The following is a 22,113-nucleotide window of genomic DNA, read 5'->3' on the forward strand; positions in this document are numbered from 1 at the left end:
TTAAGCCTTCACTTCCTTTGGTTCACAGACAGCTGTCATCAGTTATGACTACCTCACTTCCCTGAGGAGTGTCCCCTATGGCTCAGAAGAGTACTTGCAGCTTCGATCCAAGGTAAGGGACCTAGGGACCCATCTGAAGCTTCCTGTGTGTAGCTAGAGGTGGGCAGAGGGCAGTTAGGGATGGAGGCTGGGGCTGCTGGTCATTGCGGGTTTGGAAGGAAGGAGGGAGGGGCATATCATCCTTCACATGGAGGTATAGTACTGATGGCTGGGGCCGACAGACTGGCATCATGCTAGATCCCTTGGTGCTGAGGTTATTAATCTATGAGGGAAGCCCGTGTGTAGTTCTGGGGCGTGCAAACCTCTGGGATGACTCAGGAGGGATGAAGGCTCTGCCCCTAGTATAACTCGGTAGGCTTTTAGACTGCTTTGTCAAGTGCAAAGCAATTGAAAAAGGTTAATTGCTTTCCTATCCTCTGAAGACTTCTCTGGGACTTCCCATAGGCTTCTGGGTGGAGCTGTCGACTCCACACTCAGATCAGAGTAGTTAATGTTGATGCTACATCTAGGTATACCAGAGGGCTGGGATGGGGCTGGGGAGGGGGAGGTCCAAGCAAAAGGGCATTTTGTGAGATGCAGGTTAGATCTGAGGTCAATCATAGATACCTTTGGCTCTTCTAGGAGGAGGTCTATAATAGATTGCTGAGTCTTTCTGCTCAGGAAGTTTCCTCAGTCTGGGGTGCCTTTCTCCCCAGAAAATTTCTAGACATCCCTCCCTCTATGATACTTTCCTTCTCAGTCATGATATGTGGATAGGATAATTAATTTTAAATTTTTATTTCAACTTTTTGTTATAGAAATTTTAACCATGTGCAATAGTAGAACCCCTGTGGAACTGTCATCTGGCTTTAGAAATTACCCACATTTTGTGCACCAGCCTGTAGCATAGCAGTTAAGTTCTCTGCAGAGGGTGCTGGATCTCATATGGCTGTCTATGTTCGAATCCTGCTCCTGGTGGCTTGAAAATACATGCCAGCCATGTGCACTTATGTCCAGCATCCTGATGGGAAGGAGAAATGGGGGAAAAAGAACTGTGACATGACCATGTTCCTTCTAGGGAATGCCTTCTCTCTCGCTCTTGCTCACTCTCTCATGTGTGCTCGTGTTCTGGCATTAAAAAAAATCAAGGGAACCAGCAGTTAGCGTAATGGCTATGTCGCTGGACTCCCACGGAGTCAACCGCGGTTTGTGTCCCGGACCCAGTGGCTTAAAACTCACGCCGGGCGCGTGTGCGTGCGTGCCCAAGATCCCGAGAGGAGAATGGAGGAGAAGGGATTGCGGTGTGGCCATCCCCCCTGGGGGGTGATTCCTCGCTTTCTGTCTCTATGTCTCTCTCTGTCTGTCTGGCGAGCGCACGCGCCCTATAGCAAAAACCTCTCCAAAAAAAAAAAATAAATAAATAAAAATAAAAACAAAATACCTTCCTGAAGTTATCAGCATACTGCCCATCTCGTTTGTCATCTACTCCCTCCCTTTACTTTTATTCCTTCTTTTTAAATTTATTCATTTATTATTTTTTGCTGATATATTCAAATGTAAATCTCAAGCATCATAACATTTCACCTGTAAATACTTAAATATGTATCTTTAATAGATTAGGACCTTTAAAAAATATAGTCACAATACCACGATCATGTCTAATAAAACTGATAATCTTTAATAACTTTTTTTTCTTTTTTAATTAAATAAATTAATTTTTTTAGAGGTTTTTGCTATAGGGCGCGTGCGCTCGCCAGACAGAGAGAGAGACAGAGAGATAAAAAGCGAGAAATCACCCCCCAGGGGGGATGGCCACGCTGCAATCCCTTCCCTCTATTCTCCTCTCGGGATCTTGGGCACGCACACACATGCGCCCGGCGTGAGTTTAAGCCACCAGGTCTGGGACTCAAACCACGGTCAACTACATGGGAGTCCAGCAACATAGCCATTACGCTAACTGCTGATCCCAATCTTTAATAACTTCTAATAGCCAGTCCATATTCAAATTTCCCTTATTCTCCAAATGTCTTTTTTTGATCTGTTCAATTCAGACAAGATACATATATTACATTTGATGGACATTTTTGTTCTTTTTTTTTTTTTTTTTTGCTATAGGGGGTGTGCACTTACCAGAAAGACAGAGAGTGACAGAGGGACAGAAAGTGAGAAATCACCCCCTAGGGGGGATGGCCACGTCACAATCCCTTCTCCTCCTTTCTCCTCTCAGGATCTTGGGCACGCATGCACACGCACCTGGCATGAGTTTAAGCCACTGGGTCCGGAACTCGAACCACGGTTGACTACATGGGAGTCCAGTGACATAGCCATTACGCTAACTGCTGGTCCCTCAGTTGACATTTTCTAAATCTTTTAAAGTCCATTTCCTTGCTCTCCCTTTTTTTTTTTTTTTTTGCTATAGGGGGTGTGCACTTACCAGAAAGACAGAGAGTGACAGAGGGACAGAAAGTGAGAAATCACCCCCTAGGGGGGATGGCCACGTCACAATCCCTTCTCCTCCTTTCTCCTCTCAGGATCTTGGGCACGCATGCACACGCACCTGGCATGAGTTTAAGCCACTGGGTCCGGAACTCGAACCACGGTTGACTACATGGGAGTCCAGTGACATAGCCATTACGCTAACTGCTGGTCCCTCAGTTGACATTTTCTAAATCTTTTAAAGTCCATTTCCTTGCTCTCCCTCTTTTTTTTTTTTTTTAAAACGCTATTTGCTTGTTGAAGAAACGAGATCATTTATCCTGTAGCATTTTCTACAGTCAGGATTTGGTTGATTGCATCCTCAAAGTGTTGCTTAATGGGAAATATATTCAAATGGTACACAATTCAAGGTATATAATATTTGAAACATACAGAATGACCCTCCTACCCTTGTTCCTCAGGTACCCAATTTTCTGCCTAGAAGCAATCATTATTTCTTATGTATCCTTTCAGAGATAACTTCCTATTTGAATTTAATCATGCTATCTTTATTCCTGCCACAGATGATAGTTGGTTACATGTCTATCTCTCTGTTCAGACTGTTGGTTTCTTTAGATTAGGGATAGGATATTTCTTTTTTTCCTTTCTTTTTTCTTGGAGAGGTTTTTGCTATAGGGTACGTGCACTTGCCAGAAAGACAGAGAGAAACAGAGAGACAGAAAGTGAGAAATCACCCCCAAGGGGGGATGGCCATGCTACAACCCCTTCTCCTCTTGGGATCTTGGGCATGCACACACTCCCACCAGGTGTGAGTCTAAGCCACCGGGTCCAGGACTCGAACCACGGTCAACTACATGGGAGACCAGCGACATAGCTATTATACCAACTGCTGGTCTCTAAGTTTATTTATTTCTTCTATGAAAGAGATAGATAGAGACAGATAGACAAGTACCTCCAACAGGTCTTCACTATGTGATTCATCTCCTGTCTCAGCCAGCCCAGATCATGGGTATATGTTCATATGTGGCATGCTCAGGAGGTCCCCGGGTGTGGACCTGGGACCTTTTCTATGTGGGTCCAGTTACGTACTATTGTACCACGATCTTTCCCTTTTACATCTTCTACTCGTGATGAGCTTTGGACTGAGACAATGTAATGTCTCTTTTAGTGCCAGCTGCACTCTGCTACCTCCTTGCCTCTAAGAGGCCCTAGAAAGAGTACAGGGTTTGTAGCAGAGGGTCTGAGTTTGTGCCTCCACTATGAGAGGGTTATTTAATCTTTTCGAGTTGCTCTTTTCCTTGTCTGTAAATAGAGATGGTTATACCACTTACTGAGGAGACATTGATAATATCTAGAAGGCACCTTGTGGAATGTAAAATAGGTATAAAACTGAATCAGGTGTCTCTGAGAAAGTATGTTCCGTGAGAACAGAGACCTGGTTGGTTCTGTATATCTCCATGTCTGCAGCGTTTACACCAGGACCAGGACACAGTAGGCTCTGAATAATGGTTTATCACATAAATGAATGAAATATTCGTTTTTACTGGAGGATCTCAAAGCTCCCCTTTGACCCCCACCCTCCTGCCCCTCTACTTTTTCCTACTTTTTTTTCATCTAACCAGTGCTGGGGGCCTTGGAACCTATCAGAGTGACATTCTGCAGAGAGTGGAGGCCACAGGGTCAAGGCCTCTGTCTGGGGGAGTCTGCAGAGCAGGCAGGCAATGGATGTGGTAAAGACAGCTGCCTTCAATGTATAAGTCAGCTGAGAGGCAGTGGCTCCTGAGCTCCTGGAGATGTTGACAGCTTGGGGATGCAGCAGAAAGGTGCAGCCTGGCATTTGACAAGAGGGCAGCATGTGGTGGCTGGCATCAGATAGTGGGGGGTAGGCTGGTCCCTGGGAGTTGTGCCCGGGAAGGAGGAACTGACTGGCACAAAAGAGCATGAGTAAATACCGCAGGGTGTTTTCTTCCATCGGAGTGCTTATCCATTCTCGTCAGCATGGCTGATAAAGGCATGAGTGAAGGGTAAAATATAATTATCTCACCTGTCAAGCCAGCAGCTCCAGGTCCCAGAGCATGTCAGAGCCAGGAGACTAGCTCAGCAGGCAGTGACTTCAAGTAGCACTTCCAAGGTTGGTGCTGGCAGGCTGGGATCTCAGTGACTCAGCTCTGCATCAGGAGGATTGGGAGCCAATGTGAAGAAGTGGGTTCTGGGGCCATTGTGGTATTTGGCTAGGCAGCCAAGGGGTTGGGGAGGGGTCCAGGATGTTTATAAAAACTGAGCTGTCTGTGAACTAGCTTGTTTATAAAGCAGAAAGAAGTCACTGCTGATGTCAACATCCAGCCAATGGAGGAGGCAGGATGGAGTTGATTCTGACTAAGGGGTTGTAATGTGGTGGGTATTTGCTAATTTTGCAGCTAAAGAGCCATTCTTATTGTGGAGAATATCATCACACTTTCTCTTTGGAGCTGCTCTATCTCATGCATATATTGGGAGCCAAGCCATTGGTGAAGCCTAATCTATTTGCCCTAGAAATCAATTTAAGGATGGGAATCTGAGTAAGTTCTAGACAGTGAACTTCAGGTCCATGTCTCTTTTTAGGGAATAGCAGCTCTCCCTTTTCTGGTGGGTTATAAGAGAGTAGAGGGTATTAGTTTAGAGCAGCTGGCAGCCATCTTGGCACCATGAGAGGAAAGCCTGTCTGTAAATGGACTTAGTATTGGAAAGAGATACATCCTTTGAATGCATTTAGCTGACTCGCAAGCTAGACTACCACTGGACTTTTTAGGTCTTCCAGGAAATTATCTTTTTGCTTATGTTGGTTGGAGTTCAGCTTACTATTACTTGCAAGCAAATGAGTCCTGAGAATACCAGGAACTTTTGGAGAAGCATGCAGTCTTGAGGCATAGTTAGAATTATGGTAGGTCACAGAAGAACCCCATGACTCAAAGAGAGAAATGAAATTCAGAAGTTCCAGGGCTTGAAGAAGGCAAGGGAGGTTTGATTGGTGTGGGGATGAGTTCAAGCCAGTTAGATCTAGAGTCTAGTCCTTGGGCGCATGGTTTGCTACCACTCTCCTCTCCTTTTTTAGCTATAAAATGGTGGCTTTTGCTTCATTTGAGTTTGTAAAATGCAGATGAGAGACTTTACTCAATGGCAGACTGTGGGTTATTTATTCTGGAGGAGAACCAGAAGCATGGGGTTTGCCTCAAGGGCCCCTTTCTCTCTCTCTCTCTCTCTATATATATATATATATGTATGTATATGTATAAGTATAATATGCACGGTTCAAGACCCAGTGACTTGAAAGGCATGCAAGGCATGCATGTGTATTTTATAAACATATTTATATATATATATATATGATGGAGGCATGGTGGTTAAGGTGCTAGACTCCTGCATGGCCGACTGTGGTTTGAGTCCCAGATGCAGAGACTTGAAACTCACATTGGGTGTGTGTGCATGTGTGTCCAAAATTGCAGGAGGAGAATGGAGGAGAAGGGATTAGAGTGTGGCCATCCCTCCGGGAAGTGATTTCTTGCTTTATTTTTCTCTCTGGTGGATACATGCACCCTATAGCAAAAATCTCTCAAAGAAATAAATAAATAAATTTATTTGTGCATACTTGTGAGAGAGAGAGAAAGAAAGTGAGAAAGCATTCTCCCAACGGGGATGACCTCATTGCAGTTCCTTTTCCTCCACTCTCCTCTTGGTATTTTGAGTGCGTGCACACACACACACACACACACACACACACGCATGCATACCTGGCATGCCTTTCAAGTCACTGGGTCTTGAACACTGCAATTGGCCATATGGGGTCCAGCCATCTTAATCATCATACCACTTGGCTGCCCAGCTCCTTATCATTTTAATAAAGAAGTAAACGATTATTGATTTTACTTATTTCTTCTCATTTATTAATTGGAATTTTTCTGTAAGAAAGAGCTGTCTTCCTTCCCTCTCCCAGTTATCTATTTAATTATTTTTTATCAGCATGAACTCATGGATACTTATTCTATGAGGTATATATTTTATATGTATTTCAAACAATCCATATCCTTCAGAGCCAAAATAATCATTATTTTTGGTTGTACAAATGGTTCCAAATTTGGCCTTTAGGAATGCCTTTGAGTTGGCTCCTGTGTCCTTTTGATAGGTTCCTATCATTTAAAAAAATCTGCATTTTCTATAGGGTGCATGTACTTTCCAGAAAGAGAAAAAGAACCCCAGCAGGGGGGAATGGCCACACTGCAATCCCTTCTCCTCTAGTCTTCTCTCAGGACATTGGTTACACACACATATGCACCTGGTGTGTTTTTTTCAAGCTGCTGGGTCCGACACTCAACTGTGCAGCTGGCCATGTGGGATCCAGTGCCTTAACTACCACACTACCGGCTGGTCTAAACTCCCATCATTTTTTAAGTATTGTATTATTACTTTCTGGTACCACAACATGTTCCAGGCTCATTTTATATTTTCCTAAAATCAGTCACTTCTCCAAGAAGCCCTGGTTCCTTTTATTAGAGTATGGTAACCAAGATGTGGAAGCTAGGTCTGCTTGTTGCTGCTGAGGTGCTGTTGCATTTAGAGCATTCCAGGAGACAGTGAGGAAATATAGGTATGTATAATAACTCACGCATACATACACTTCTATCAGTATCTGTCTGGCTGTCTATTGTAAACCAAGGGTTTGTACTTACTATGTGAGGAGTCTTCAAGTAGTTCATGGAAAATGTTATGAAAATATTATGTATTGGTTTCAGATTTATTTTGGCACCAAAATAAACTTTAATTCTATTTTCCACACATTTTTTTTTTTTTTTGGAGAGGTTTTTTTGCTATAGGGCGCGTGCGCTCGCCAGACAGACAGAGAGAGACAGAGAGACAGAAAGCAGGAAATCACCCCCCAGGGGGGATGGCCACGCCGCAATCCCTTCTCCATTCTCCTCTTGGGATCTTGGGCACGCACGCACACGCGCCCGGTGAGAGTTTTAAGCCACCGGGTCCGGGACACGAACCACGGTCGACTACATGGGAGTCCAGCGACATAGCCATTACGCTAACTGCTGGTTCCCTCCACACATGTTTTTGAAGTCCCCTCACATCTGCAATTCTAATCTAATACCACGGTTCATCTTGGTTTTCTTTTCTTTATATTGTCTCTTCTTTCTCTACCAGTGAGAAACCTACTTCTTATTACCTACAATGTTTTCTTATTTGTTCAATGCTGGCATTCCCTGAAATAGTTAGCACCCCTGAAACATATTGGAGCAGAGAGTGGCCAAAGATGGGTGAGGCTGAATGAATGAAGGGGGTGTTGGAGTTGAATTGGGAAAGGTAGGTCAGATGGAAACAGGTTGCATTTGGGACATGAAGCATTTTGGCTGAGGTCCATGGGTAAGATTTCAGGAATTGTCTGTAAGAAACACATTAGTCTGATGTTATTGGGGACTAGAGTATGGGTGGGGAAAGGGGCATAATGGCAAGTAGAATTAGAGCAGGGTCATCAGGGGCTCAAGGCTACGTTTTATACCCTAACAGTAGGGAGCCATGGAAATCTCTTGAGTTAAGATTTTTTTTTTTTTAAACAAGTTCCAGGACTTGAACCGCAGTCGTTGGCCATGTGGGAATCCAGCACCTTAACCTTCACGCCACCTGCCAGCGCTTGAGTTAAGTTTTTTACTAAGTTTTCAATGAGAATGCTTAAAGTGATCAGTTGCTGAATATTGTTTGAGCTTCTGCTATGTCATACAGAATAGAATCAATCAACCAGTTAATTCGACAAATATTTGACATTTATGTAGTTAGAGAATAAGTGTATGTGTGAGAGAGAATTCCTTTCCTCCCTTAGTCACAATATAGAAGGTGACCTCGATCTGCTGTATTTATAAACTTTTTAGTTGTCCTCCAGTCCTATTACTGAGCAGGTCACTGGACTCCTGTGATATCAGATGCTTCTGATCAGCAGTATGCATGTGTGTCTGATTAGTTACTGTAGTACTTCATATTTGGACGTGAGGAGGTAATGATTAATATCCTCATTTGCCTGAGAAACAGATCCAAGGAGATGTGGGACTTGCCAGATGGAAACCAAAATGTCAGCTTTACAGTGAATAAACACTGGGCTGGAGTGTGTGATTTGAGACTGGAGCCGGCAGGCTTGCTGAACCTCACTCCCCAATTTTTTTTTTTTTTATGAGAGATTTTTTGCTATAGGCGTGTGCACTTCTAGAGAGACTGAAAGAGACAGAGAAACTGAAAATGAGAAATCACCCTCTGGCAGGGGTAGCGGGGAGATGGCCATGCTGCAATTCCTTCTCCATTCTCCTCTTGGGATTTTGGGCACACACACATGCCCGGCCTGAGTTTTTTTTTTTTTTTTGGAGAGGTTTTTGCTATAGGGCACATGCACTCGCCAGATAGACAGAGAGAGACAGAGAGACAGAAAGTGAGAAATCACCCCCCAGGGGGGATGGCCATGCCGCAATCCCCTTTTCCTCCATTCTCCTCTTGGGATCTTGGGCACGCACACACACGCACCCGGCGTAAGTTTTAAGCCATCAGGTCTGGGACACGAACCGCGGTCGACTACGTGGGAGTCCAGTGACATAGGCATTACGCTAACTACTAGTCCCCCAGCTTGAGTTTTTAAGCGCCTGGATGGGTCCTGGACTTGGACTGCGGTTGAGCACATGGGAGTCCAGCGACATAACCATTATGCCATCTGCTGGTTCCTTCATTCTCAAATCTGATAGACTTAGTTGCCAACACAGACATGGCTCGACAAGCCTTTCAGATTCCCTTGTCCTCTTAGGGCAGGGGAGAGCTGAGTACCAGTGCCCTGCAGGTAAGCAGGTTTCAAAAAGGGAGGAGAGAAAGAGGAGTGAGTTGAGCATGCTGTTGCTTCTCCTAAACTCCCAGTCCCATGGGTGACTTCTCTCACAGGGAGTGAAGGGAAGAAAGAAGTCAGGAACTTTAGGCCTTTAGTGGGGCTCCCACTGTGTTTTCACACGAAACTCAGGGTTGGGAAGTTCACCTGAGTGCTTACCCTGAGAAAGGGAGGTAGCTGTAAATTGATTGTAAGAGCCTTTGTGCCCATCAAACCCTGACCTTTGTGCTAACCTTCCCATCAGATCTTGTTCAGGGATGCCGGCTACCTCAGATGTGAATATGGGACAACTTTGGCATCACTGAAATCTGAATTTAGAGGGAAGATTCAGATGCTGTCAACCTTTGGGACCACGGGTGATAGTGGAGCGTTTTGTAGAAAAAGGGACTCCGTTTCCAGCCAGCGGACATTGGTCAGAGGAGTGGGCTAAGGGACTAAGGTCAGGTGACAACTGTAACTAACCCTTTGAACTTGACGTGATTTCCCTGGACACGTCCTGGTGTGTGGTGGCCAGACACGGACCTAATTGTGACATCCAGATCTTGCCCAGTCTCAAGTTCTGTGCTCTTCATACGCATTGTTTCTTGTTTATCTGCTTCCAACCTGGGGGAGGCTACAAGTTGGCGAGGAAGTGGAAACAAAGATGTTGGTCCAGCAGCTCTTGCCAGCTGCCTGCTGAGGCTGGAGTTGCTCCTCTCTCCTTTCAGACCTGATGCCCTGAGCCTCAGGTGCTGCTGCCTGATGTGGGTTTCACGGGAGGAGGAAGGGCAACAGAGCCTCTTCCCTGGCAGCTTCTTTACTCATTTAATCAACCAAACAGTTATAACAGGAAATATTTGGCCTCTACTGTCCCCAAATGGAGGGGAGTGTAGACCCTCCAAAATAATTGGTAGATGCTAGCTCTTTGCTTCGGGAAGGGTTTCAGCTCTCAAGCTATAGAACTACTGGCCGTTTTGTGGATAACCGTCCTATCGGCCTCGTGAAAGTATGATAATTCAGTGAGCATTGTAAAAATCTTGTTGGTCTATGGAAAGGAACTGTAGCAGTGTCTGGTTTTTCAGGACTGTTCTTTGAAACCTGGGGACTGTTCTAGCCAAACCAGGACATTTCTTCTCCATTTTTCATTCATCTATTATTTTAGCTGACTTCTAAAAAAATAAAATCATCAGAGGGTGCACGGTCTTCTCCATTTTTCATTCATCTATTATTTTAACTGACTTCTAAAAAAATAAAATCATTAGAGGGTGCATGTGCTTGCCAGAGAGACAGAGACAGAGAGGGAGAGGGAGGAGAAAGCACTTCCCCCAACGGGGTTTGGTCATTCATAATCTCTTTTCCTCAGTTTCCCCATCTTGTCAGGATTTGGGACACACACGCACATGCACCTGGCATGATTTTCAAACCCTGGGGTCTGGATTTAAACTGAGCAGTTGGCCCTGTGTGTGTGTGTGTGTGGCCCTGTGTGTGTGTGTGTGTGTGTGTGTGTGTGTGTGTGTCTGGATGTCTGACTGGCTTTCTTTTTATTTCTTTTTTGGAGAGATTTTCGCTATAGGGTGCGTGTGCTTGCCAGATAGACAAGAGAGAGACATAGAGACAGAAAGTGAGAAATCACCCCCAGAGGGGATGGTCACGCCGCAATCCCTTCTCCTCCATTCTCCTCTCGGGATCTTGTGCACGCACGCACACGCGCCTGGCATGAGTTTTAAGCCACCGGGTCCGGGACGTGAACTGTGGTCTACTACATGGGAGTCCAGCGACATAGCCATTACGCTAACTGCTGGTTCCCTCTGACTGACTTTCTTAATCCTCAGGTCATGGGGCTGGCCCTATTTTAGCCAGCTTTAACTGAGCCTGCTCTGTGCCAGGGAATCTGTGAGGCTCAGTTGGAAATTAGATTCATTCTCTGCCTTCAGGTTGCTCACGGGCTGGGGCGTGGGGGAGCGGGTATGAAATCACCAGCTACTGAAGGACTGATTTATCTTCATTACTGTTGAGTTCCCTGGTCTGGAATTACTGCTCCTGACCCCTGAGAGCAGCAAGCTTCTAGCCAAGAGGGGTGGGTGGGCAGGAGCCCTGCTTGCAAGGTTGGCGGTGGAGGTGAGGAGTGCATGCTGGTGAAGGCTGCCTCTGGAGTGGCAGGCTCTGTCTAGCTGTGCCACAGTTCCTTTGCATGTGCAGCATCTGCCTCCCTGGCATGGACGCTTCTCAGTGAATTTTTATGCACTGTCCCTCAGACCCCTTTGGTTGCCTTCGTTTGTTATCACAGAACATTCGCCTGAGAGCGTTCCCTGTAGAGGAGGAGGGAAATTGAATCCTGGCTATCTTGGTGACTGTTTTCTCGGAGTTTGTGATAATTTCTGCAGGAGCATGAGCCGCATTAAATTTGCTCTGTTGGGTCATCTAAGGACCAGGCCTCTGGAATAAGAGAGACAGTGACTGAGTCCAGCACCTCCTTTTTGGCATTCGGTGTACCCAAACCTTTCTATATACTGCATTGCAAATCCACGCAATTTTCTGCAGTGGTCCTGACCCCAAAGACTTTCTGAGTCCGGGGAGTTTATGGGGGTGTGCTTGGGCTTTGGTGAGGGTTAAGGAAGAGACTTAGTGGAGTCTGATTCCACCAGTGAGAGTATTGGGGGAAACTGGGGTAAGTCCTAGGCAGACCAAAAAAAATGCCAGTCACCCTCTTAATTGGTCTAGAATTCATTTGTCTAGTCAGTGACTTATGGCCGGTAAAAACATGAGATGTATTTAAGACATAAGAAAAAGTACAAGAAACAATTTGTAACCCCTGGTTTCCTGATTCCAGGCTTCTTCCTGCATAACCAGAACACAGTCTTGACTTCATTGTCATTCTGTGTACTTCTTCAGCACCAACTCTTTAGATATTTCTCTGAGATTTTTCATTCTTTGGACTCTTTTTCCTTTATTTGGTTTTGTTCTAAGCGAAAATATCTGTGAAATTACAGATTTGATAGGCTATCTCCGTCTCTTTCTTTTTTTGGTCTATCTAATGCATATGTAAATAAATGTTCTGGGTATCACCTTAAATTGCTTCCTGTGTATTCTGGCACACCATCCCTGGTAGGGGTCACACTTTGAGAGACGAGGCTGCGCCATCCCTAGCAGCTGCTGGCCCAGACTCTGGCTGGCATCCATCCATCATTGCCTCAGTCCTTGCCCTGCTGGGTTTGGCTGCTCTCTTTCTAGCTCGTTTCTTTTCCTAGCTCACCCTGTTTGTCTCCTGGGGCTGCTTCAGGCTTGAGGATGCCTGATGGGATGCTATTTGCTACTGTTTCTCTGAAGCAGTGATCCCTTTCCAAAAGCCACAGAAGGAATGCGACAAAAGAACCCTCTGGTTTCCAGTGGTGTGGGGCTGAGGGGGTGGCTGCTTCTCTGCATTCCAACCAGCTCTGTAGCCAGTCTCTTGTATGCAGGTGTCTGCAGCTCCCTGGCCGATGGGGTTGCTTGGATAGCCAGGGCTGGCTTCCTACTGCCCCAAGCTGCTCTCCGCCTGCTCTGCCACCTAGGTCTGTAGGGTACGCCGAGGCTGGCAGAGTGCCCCGCTCTCCAGAGATGGTGCCATGTTGAGGGTTTAGCCTGTAGCTAATGCAAGGCACTCATGGGGCAGGAGTTGGAGAAACCCCTTGTCGGCCTGTTCTTGCCCATCTCAGACCCCATTCCAGACCAGTCCTGCCTCAGGCTCTCCCTCCTGATTGATTTTCCCAGTGTAGCTGCTCCCACCCTCCACAGTTTTCTGATCTGCCCTGGACTGGGTGTTCCCACTGTTAGCTGTCCTCTTCTCTGCCAAGGAGAGCGAAGGCACATGGGGTGAAGCTACATGGTGACAGGTCGGGGCAGGCTTATGCCAGGACTTCCTCGCGGCTAAGGTGGTTCCTATTGGACTGGGTTGCCAGATGGTTGTGAACTCTCTCTGGGAGAAGATTCTGTTTCTGATATGGAGGTGGAAACGTGAGGCTCCCTGGTGCTTCCCCACCTGCCAGGGCATCAGAATCACCTGGGAGCCATATAAAGTACAGATTCCCAGACGCCTTACTCTAGATTCAGTGCCAGTGATTCTGGGAGGAGGGCTGGAAGGCTCTGTCTTTAAGGAGTTCCCCAGGTGGGCCTCTGATGCTAAGGTCAGGTGTTTATATCTACTGAACTGTCATTATGGGACAGCCCTGTGCAGAGGACTACTCTGGCATCTCACTAAACTCTCATAACATCTCTATGAAGTAATTGCAGTAGTTATCATCTTCATTTTATAAATGAGGAAACTGAGGCACCGAGACAGATTAAGTGACTTGTTTAAGAGGCCACAACCAGGAAGCAGGTTTATTCATTTCCTGGGGTGGCCGTAACACGTTACCGCAAATCAGATGGCTTAGACAGCAGAAATGTGTTCTCCTATAGTGCTGCTTCTAGGGGATTCGGGGAAGGCTTCTTAAAAAAGGCTTATTTATTTACTTTTTCTATGGGAGAGATACGGAGAGGGAGTGAGAGACACACATGGGCATCCCCACAGGAATCTCATGTTGTACCCCTAGCCTCAGCCCACCAGGATCATGGACACACACGTGGGCCCAGTCTGTACAGGGAGGCCCTGGACCTGAACCACAGACTTTCCCATGAGGGTCTAGGTACATTACTGCTGTGCTACCATCTGGTTTCTAGGAGGGAATCTTTTCATGGATCTTCTGGCTTCTGGGGCCTCAGGGCACTTCTTTTGGCTACATCACTCCAATCTTGATCTTCATCTTGTCTTCCCGTTATGACACTGATCATTGGATTTAGGGCCTACCAGGATAATCTAGGGTGATCTCATCTGAAATTTTGTAGCTTAATTACATCTGCAAAGAACACTTCCCCACCCCCCCACCCCCCCCCAATAAGCTTACAATCACAGGTTCCCAGGATGAGGACGTGGATAGATCTTTCTGGGGGCCACTACAGTGGGAGCTCAGATTTAATCCCAAATGCTGTGGTTCCTGAGTCCATGCCTATAAACACTCTGCTTTTTGCCTCAGTGACCTGGACTGGGTGAGCTCCCAGGGTGCCGGCCATACAGCATGGGCTTCCTTGTTGTATCACAGAGTTTGAGCCACTTAAGCCTTGAGAAGCAATGTTTTCCTTCGCCTCTTGCTCATCCCTTCAGCCCTCTGCCATTTTGCCTGGAACCTTTGGGCTATTCCCCTTGAACTCCAAACTTCTCACACCCTCGTGTGTTCAGGAGGGCGGGCCACAGGGACCATGAGGACAGACTCATGCTGGGTTGGGCAAGATGTGCTTCTCTTGCCTCACTAGCCACGTCTCCGAAATGGGAATTGCCAGAAGAGCAGGGTAGATGGAAGGCCGTAATATAACTAATAAAGTTGATGGAAGGCGCTCTGTAAGGGTGACGGAGATGCTTGTTAACAACAGTAATGATCTAATAGCCTGTTCTTGATTTCCTGCTTCTCACTGTCTTGGCCCCAAGCAGCTATTTTCTACCAAATTAAAATCTACTCAACTCTTTTCCTGCCCCTGAATAAAACTACCCTCAAAGCTCTTGCCTGTTACAGCAAGACTTTTTTAATCGACTTTTCCTTGTAGAACCATGAGACATATGTCCAATTAGCAGAATAACTTCACTTAAATATACAAATAAACTGTTGACTGATAACAGCAGGACATATGCGAGGCTAATTTCAGGCAAGGTGGTTCGCAAACTGGGTCGTTGTACCCTTTCCTTCTCTCCAGTTTTTGGCTTATGGGTCAGATCTTCACCCTCACTCTAGAGGCTGAGGGGGATGTCTCTCTGCTGTGCCTGGTTGTAGTGCAGAGTATCTAAGTCACTACTTCCACAGCAATTATGTACTGAGCATCTACTATGTACCAGGCACTGAGTGGGGTGTTGGGTATCCAACAATCTATTCTTTTACCATTTTCTCACTTAAAATTTTATATTTTACTCATGCTTAAATTTATTTTTATTTTTTTTTCTTTTCAGTGTTGCTGTCGGGATTCATGTGCTTGCTGGAGAGAGACAGAGAGAAGGAAAGTGAGAAATCACCCCCCACCCCCGGGGTGGGGGGTGGATGGCCACTCTACAATCCCTTCTCCTCCATTATCCTCTCAGGATTTGGGGCATGCATGCATGTGCATGCACCCAGGGTGTTTTTCAAGCTGCTGGGTCTGGGACTCGAACTGGATAGTTGGCCATGTGAGGTCCAGTGTTTTAAACTCCATACCATGTACTGGCCCTAAATTTACAGATTTTTAAGACAGGGTCTCACTACGTCCTCCTCCTTTTCCCTCAGTCCCCCAGCTAGTGCTATAGACGTGTGCCATATGCCCAACTCCTTTTTTGACAGGGTCTTATCATGTTGCCCAGGCTGGCCTCGAGTTTATGGTGCTCCTACCTCAGCTTCCCTGAGTGGCTTAGGTTATAGGTGCACATACCACCATGTCCAGCCTTTAGGTTGGGCTGGAATCAAACCTGGCCTTTCCATGTGGCCCTAGCCTGTGGGGCACAGCATCCTACTAGTGCATGCCACTGTAGCTGGGCCCAGTCGTCTGCTTTTGGGGGGACAGAGAGAATTGCCACCTGATGGGACACACAAGGACGTCTGCTCCAGGAGGGCGGTGAACTCAGTCTGTTTGACTTGGTACTGTTTCTGCCGCTCCTAGAACAGTGCTTGACATCCAGTGGCTTGTATACTTTTCAGTGCGTCAGTGAGACAAGTAAACAAGATAATTTCAGCTTCTGCTAAGTGCCCTCAAGGAGAGTAAATGTAGTCATGGGATAAAGAGCGACTGATGGAGACAGGGAAGGGTTCTCTGACACGGGATTTTTCATCAGAAACTGAAGAGCGATCAAAGGACCAGCAAGTGAAGAGCTGGGAGAGACAGAATTAGCACTGGCTATGTAACCTACGGGGACTGGTGCACAGTGAAAACGCAGGGCTCTGGCTGGGAGTGGGAAAGTGCTGCTTCTACCCGCTGAGAATGGGCAGCTCCCAGGAGAGCTGCAGCCCCTGTGCTGGGATGTGCTCAGTGCCTGGGTGAGGGGTGGTAAGAGGTCCCTGAGAAGTTGCACATTGAACTTGGATGGTAACTCCAGTCTAGAGTGGGGACGGATCCTGCATGGCACCTATGTGACTTTAACCCTCCTTATGTCTGTTCCCAGGTTCCCTGTAGGGGCAAAGAGCAATAGCAGAGTGTAGGCCAGTGGGACTTGGTCACCACCATGGGCAGAGAGCAGCAGTGATCGCATGGTGGACATAGGGAGGCTAGTGGAGCGAGGGTGCGGGGGCTAGGGGTGGACAGTGGTCAGCTAAGAACCTCTCCCAAGGAAGAGACTGTGTGTGAGCTGAAGCTCCCAGGGCGTGGTTCGCTGTCCCATCAGACTTTACTTTGAAAACACAAGTTCAAAAATAAAGTTAAGAATTTTAAGGCAGCTACTGTATTAGTGTCTTATAGCTACTGAGCAAATGGCCACAAATTTAGTGTCTTAAAGTGATACAGATCTGGGTCAGCAGTGACACGGTGGTTAAGGCCGGTGGGTCCCACATGGCTGACTGTGCAGCTTGAGTCCTAGACCCAGTGGCTGGAAAACCGTGCCAGGTGTGTATGTGTGCCCAGAATCCTGACAGAGAAATCCTGCCACAGACCTTCTCCGCCGAGGAGATGGTGCTTTCTCACTTTCCCTCTGTCTGTCTCTGGCGAGTGCCTGTAGTCTCTGGCAAAACTTACACACACACACACACACACACACACACACCCAGAAAGCAATACAGATCTATTTGTTTACAATTCTGGAGGTCAGAAGTCTAAAGTAGTCTTCAGGGACAACACGAAGTCATCAGCAGGGCTGTGTTCTTGCTTTTGGTGGGGGGAGAGGTTTTTGCTATAGGGTGCGTGCGCTCACCAGAAAGACAGAGAGGGACAGAGACAGAAAGCGAGACATCACACCACCACCACCCCCACCCCAACCGGGGGGATGGCCACGCCACAATCCCCTTTCTCTTTCCTCCATTTTCCTCTTGGGATCTTGTGCAGGCACGCACACGCACCTAGTGTTAGTTTAAGCCACTGGGTCTGTGACTTGAACTGTGGTTGACTACATGGGAGTCCAGTGACATAGCTTTATGTCAACTGCTGGTCCCAGGGCTGTGTTCTTCATAGAGGCTCTGGGGGAGAGTTAATTTCCTTGTCTTTTCCAACTTTTAGAGTCTACCCACGTTCCTGAATGCCTGGCTTACTTTCTTCATCTTCAAAGCCAAGTCCTTCTCATGCGCATATCTCTCTGGTTCTCTGCTTTTCTTTCTTTCTTTTTTTTTTTTTTTTTTTTTTAATTTTTGCTACAGGTTATGTGTACTCACCAGAGGAGTGGGAAAGAGAAAGTGAGAAAGTATCTCCCCGGGGGATGGCCATGCCACAGTCCCCTCTCCTCTGTTCTCCTCTTGGGATTGTGGGCACACACATGTGTCTGTTTCTCAGGCCTCTGGGCCTGATACTTGAACTGCACAGTTGGCCATGTGGTATCCAGCCGCCTCATCTCTGCTGACGACTGGCCCTCTGGTTCTCTCCTCCTTCTTCTCTCTTCCACATGTAAAAGCCATGGGGACTACGCTGGGCCTGCCTGGGTAATCCAGGATACTCTCTCCATTTTCAAGGTCAGCCGATTAGCAACCTCAATTTCTTCTGCAGGTTTAATTCCCCTTTGCTACGGAAGATACCATGTTCATAGTTTCCAGGGATTAGGGCGGGCGGACAGAGGCGTTGCTCTAACTTCCACTTGACTGTAGAGTGTTAAACCACAAGCACAGGGCCCTTCCGAGTCCTGGGTCAGATGGCATGCTCATGAAGCTCGCCCCGAGAAGAGGGGACAGCAAGCCTTAACACCCCAAGTGGTGGTGAACTTGGCTTGTTCAGGTACCTCCAGGGAGGCTAACCTGATGGAGCATAGTGGAGGACGAGGCAAGTGGCATGAAATGAGACCAGAGAGGCTGTCACAGGCCGAGAACATGGGGTTCCCCAGGTCTTAGTAAAGAGAGGAACAGCAGCCTGGGAGTTGCAGTGGGTTATTCCAGAAGAAAAACAAAGAAAACATTCAGAACTCTAGATAGAAATTGCAAATATAGTTAAAAAGTACGGAGAATAGTATGGTAGACCTCTGTACCTGGCACCTAGATCTAAATCAGGTTGCCATAAAACTTTCAATTATTGATATATTACTAAAGACTTCTAAAGTAGGTGCCAGCAGGTGGCGTAGTGATTAAGGCACTGAACTCTCACATGGTCGACTGTGGTTTGAGTCCCGGACCCGGTTCCTTGAAACTCATGCTGGGCATATGTGTGTACGTGCCCAAAATCTCGAGAAGAGAGTGGAGGAGAGGGACTGTGGTGTGGTCATCTCCCTTGGGAATGATTTCTCACTTTCTGTCTCTCTGTCTCTTCAGTGAGTGCACACGCCTTATAGCAAAAATCCCTCTCTCTCTCAAAAAAAGAAATTACAGGAATCATGACATTTCATCTATAATTTCAATAAATAACTCTAAAAACTGACATTTTCCCAAGTTCTTACAGTGTAGTTATCACAACCCATGAAATCAACTGGAGTTCTTTAGTTTCGTCTTTTTTTTTTTTAAATTATTTTATTTAACTTTATTTATTTATTTTAACTTGATCAGAGAGGGACAGAGACAGAAAGAAAGAGAGAAAGCAAGCTGTCAGATCCGGGACTCCAATCACAGTTGGCCATGTGGGAGTCCAGCACCCTTAACCACCATGCCACCTGCTGGTCCCTCTTTAGTTTCATCTTTAATTCCATCTGCTTCCTGTGTGTGCTCAGTTGTCCCCAGACGCCTGTTGATCTTCACGTTGTACCTGAGCTTTGCACCCGCTCCAGCTCTCTTCCTGGGGTTAGCGCAGGGCCTTCTTCACTGTGTCTTTCAGGGTTTTGATTTCTGTGCCCACCTGCCCCCAGGAGCTCAGGCTGTGAGGAAATGAGAAAGACTCTCCTGTCCTGTATCCAGGTCACTGGCCTGAACACGCATGACAAGGCAGAGAAGGGAGCAGGCCGGCTGGGCGTATTATCTTGCTTGTGGCCTAACATTTGTTTTTCTTGTTTGTAATTGCCATTCCAGAAATGCCCTCACTCTTCTAGCCACAGAGCAACTGTTGAGAACAAATTAATTATGCATCTTCTCAGTGTATGTGATTAAGGGGCAGATGGAGGGAAGGGTTCTCTTCAGCTTTTCTGGCAACTAAGTTCCCAAATGGATGCTTTCCAGACCAAAGAGTGCGTGTCCTGGGCTCCTGTGGGCATCTGCGTTTGTCTGTGTGGTGGCAGGCCCGCTTGCTGGCGAGTGGAGTCACGAGTTGCCAGCAATAACATTATTAATCCCTTAAATCTGCAGCTCATTTGCTGTTTGCGGAGGGCTTGCATAGTCACATCAGCTCATTTGTTGAGATTTCAGGGATGCTGGAACAACTTTCTTTGTTTAATATCGGCCTAAATCATTGCTGATGATTATAATTCCACCATTAGAGAGTAATTCCTTTGGCCTGAAACTCTGTTCCCTGTTAAAATGCAAGTATCCTTGGCAGTTGTAAAGCATGTTTTATTCATTAAGCTTTCTCAGCCACTAGCAACTGTCCTCCCCAAACACCCTCTCCTGAAGCCCTTCTTTTAGGATGGTCTTCTCTGAAATAGAACCTGTATTTGGAACCTGTCCCATTCCTTAGAACTCCGTTCTAGGTTAGTTGCTATGGCTTGAAAAGAGACAGGTAAGGGAACTCATGGCAGGGTATCTGTGACTGGTAATTTCCTCTGTTACTACCTCTAGGGAGTATTTTCATTTGGACTGGAACCTTCTAGAAGCACAGTGCTTAATGCAGAGGAAGCTGTGTCCCTTTATTTCATTATGTCAGTGGCTTTGGCCTTAGATTTTCTCTCTCTTGGGTTTCCTTAGAGAGGCTGCGGGGAGAGGGATCCCCGGCAGGACCATGTAAGAGCAGATTCAGTCTGTGCAACTCCGATTGGGCATTGGCCTGGAATGCAGTTCACTGGGGGTGGAGGTGGGAGGGACATAACATTGCAATTGTATGGAAGGGAAACAGAGGCTGAGATCAACAATCTGCTTGGAGTTTGGGCTAGAGTTATAGTATTTTTTTTTTAAGTTTATTTTTTGTATAAGTGAGAGAGAGACAGACAGTACCCCAATAGGGTCTTGATACTATGATCTGCCCCAAACTTCAGCTAGCCCTGGATCATGGGCATGGGCATGTCCAGCCTACTGAGGGACTTGAGCCTGGGACCCTCTCATGTGGTCAGCCTTGTAGTATTGCCTTTAAGCACTGCGCCACCATCCAGCCCTAGAGTTGTAGGTTTTTAAAGTCAGGATACTTCTTAGAAATAATCTAACTCTGGGAAAGCAGATATTTCATTTGCCACTTGAGTTGGTAAGTAGTGGTTGTCTGAGTGCAGGATGGCAAATAACTGAGTCTTCATCTGGGCTCAGTGAAGGTGTGTTGTGGTTGATTAGTGATGTCTGATGTGTGCAGTGAGTATAGTAATGGAGGAGAGGCCTGTGTGCCACATACTTGCTATTCCCTGTTGGTTTACCAGTGAGTGAGCTGGGTCTAGAAAGATGAGATGATTTGTTCAGGATTGCATAAGTAGGGGGAGTAATTGGCAGAACTGGCCCAGAATCTAGGCCTTTTGAGTCCTGGTTCAAAACAGTTTCTTCTGAAGTATACAGGCATTCAAAGAAGCATGGCATTGTGGTTGAAGAGCATTGTGGTCGTGGAGTCAATCTACCTAGGTTCAGACCCCAGCTCTGTCGTTTATTAGCTGTGTCCTTGTCAAGTTATTTAACCTTTATGAGTCATAGCTTTTTAAAATTAAAGTAGGAGATAAGGATTGTACCTACTATATAGGATGCTGGTGGAATTAAATAATACATATGTAAGGTGTTCAGGTTAAGGCCTAACCCATAGTAAGTACTTAATCAATGTTAGTAGCCAATTAAAATCTTACTCCCCCTCCTTCCCATATGGGGCACATGTGCTTGCTGGAGAGAGACAGAGGGAGACAATGAGAGGGAAAGTGAGAAATCACCTCCTTCAGGGGGCATGAGCATGCCCCGGTCCCTTCTCTATTCTCCTCCTGGGATTTTGAGCATGTATGCACATGTATCCAGTGTGATTTTTCAATCTAGCAGGTCCAGCGCTTAAACCATGGTTGGCAATGTGGGAGTCCAGTCCAGTCCAGTCCAGTCCAGTCCACCACGCCACCTGCTGGCCCCTGAAATATTACATTTTTATTGCACTGTCCTTTTAGATTCTTGCTGAGTACAGACACATAGTCTTCCCACATTCATTCCCTCTGCAATATCCCTCCGAGTTACCCTTTAGAGATCCGCTTCTCTTTTGTTCCTGAAGAGTGCTCTATAATATTCTGGATTTGATGCACTCCTGGGATTTGTAATATGGCGATCAAAGTCCCACAGTGCTGATAATCAAGTGTGACATGGTGCTGGGTTTGTAAATGCCTGTGGTTCTGGGTCAGCTTTTGCCATCGTGGTTCACAGGCACAGAAGTTTGTCTTGGTTTGGGTGTGTGATACGGCCCCATAGGTCTGGCTATGGTTCCCCAAGCACTAGCTGCTAAATGAGGCCTCTTGTGGCCATTTTGCCTGGTTGCCCCTCTGACGGGTACATCACTATTACATCCCTTCCTTCCCCCTGACCCTGGAC

The 22,113-nt window shown here is 46.5% G+C and overlaps 1 protein-coding gene across 2 annotated transcripts in view; it reads left to right on the forward strand.

Annotated features, from left to right (window-relative positions):
* Positions 1–22,113, forward strand: part of ADCK1 (aarF domain containing kinase 1) — a 124,235-nt gene that overhangs the window by 13,961 nt on the left and 88,161 nt on the right. For both annotated transcript variants that reach the window (XM_027775176.1, XM_006157089.3), the window contains exon 3: positions 29–112. In XM_027775176.1, the coding sequence (XP_027630977.1) occupies positions 29–112 (84 nt within the window). The remainder of the gene's footprint in view (positions 1–28; positions 113–22,113) is intronic.

The sequence above is a fragment of the Tupaia chinensis genome, unplaced genomic scaffold, assembly GCF_000334495.1.
Source record: "Tupaia chinensis unplaced genomic scaffold, TupChi_1.0 Scaffold000528_1, whole genome shotgun sequence".
Lineage (NCBI taxonomy): Eukaryota > Metazoa > Chordata > Mammalia > Scandentia > Tupaiidae > Tupaia > Tupaia belangeri.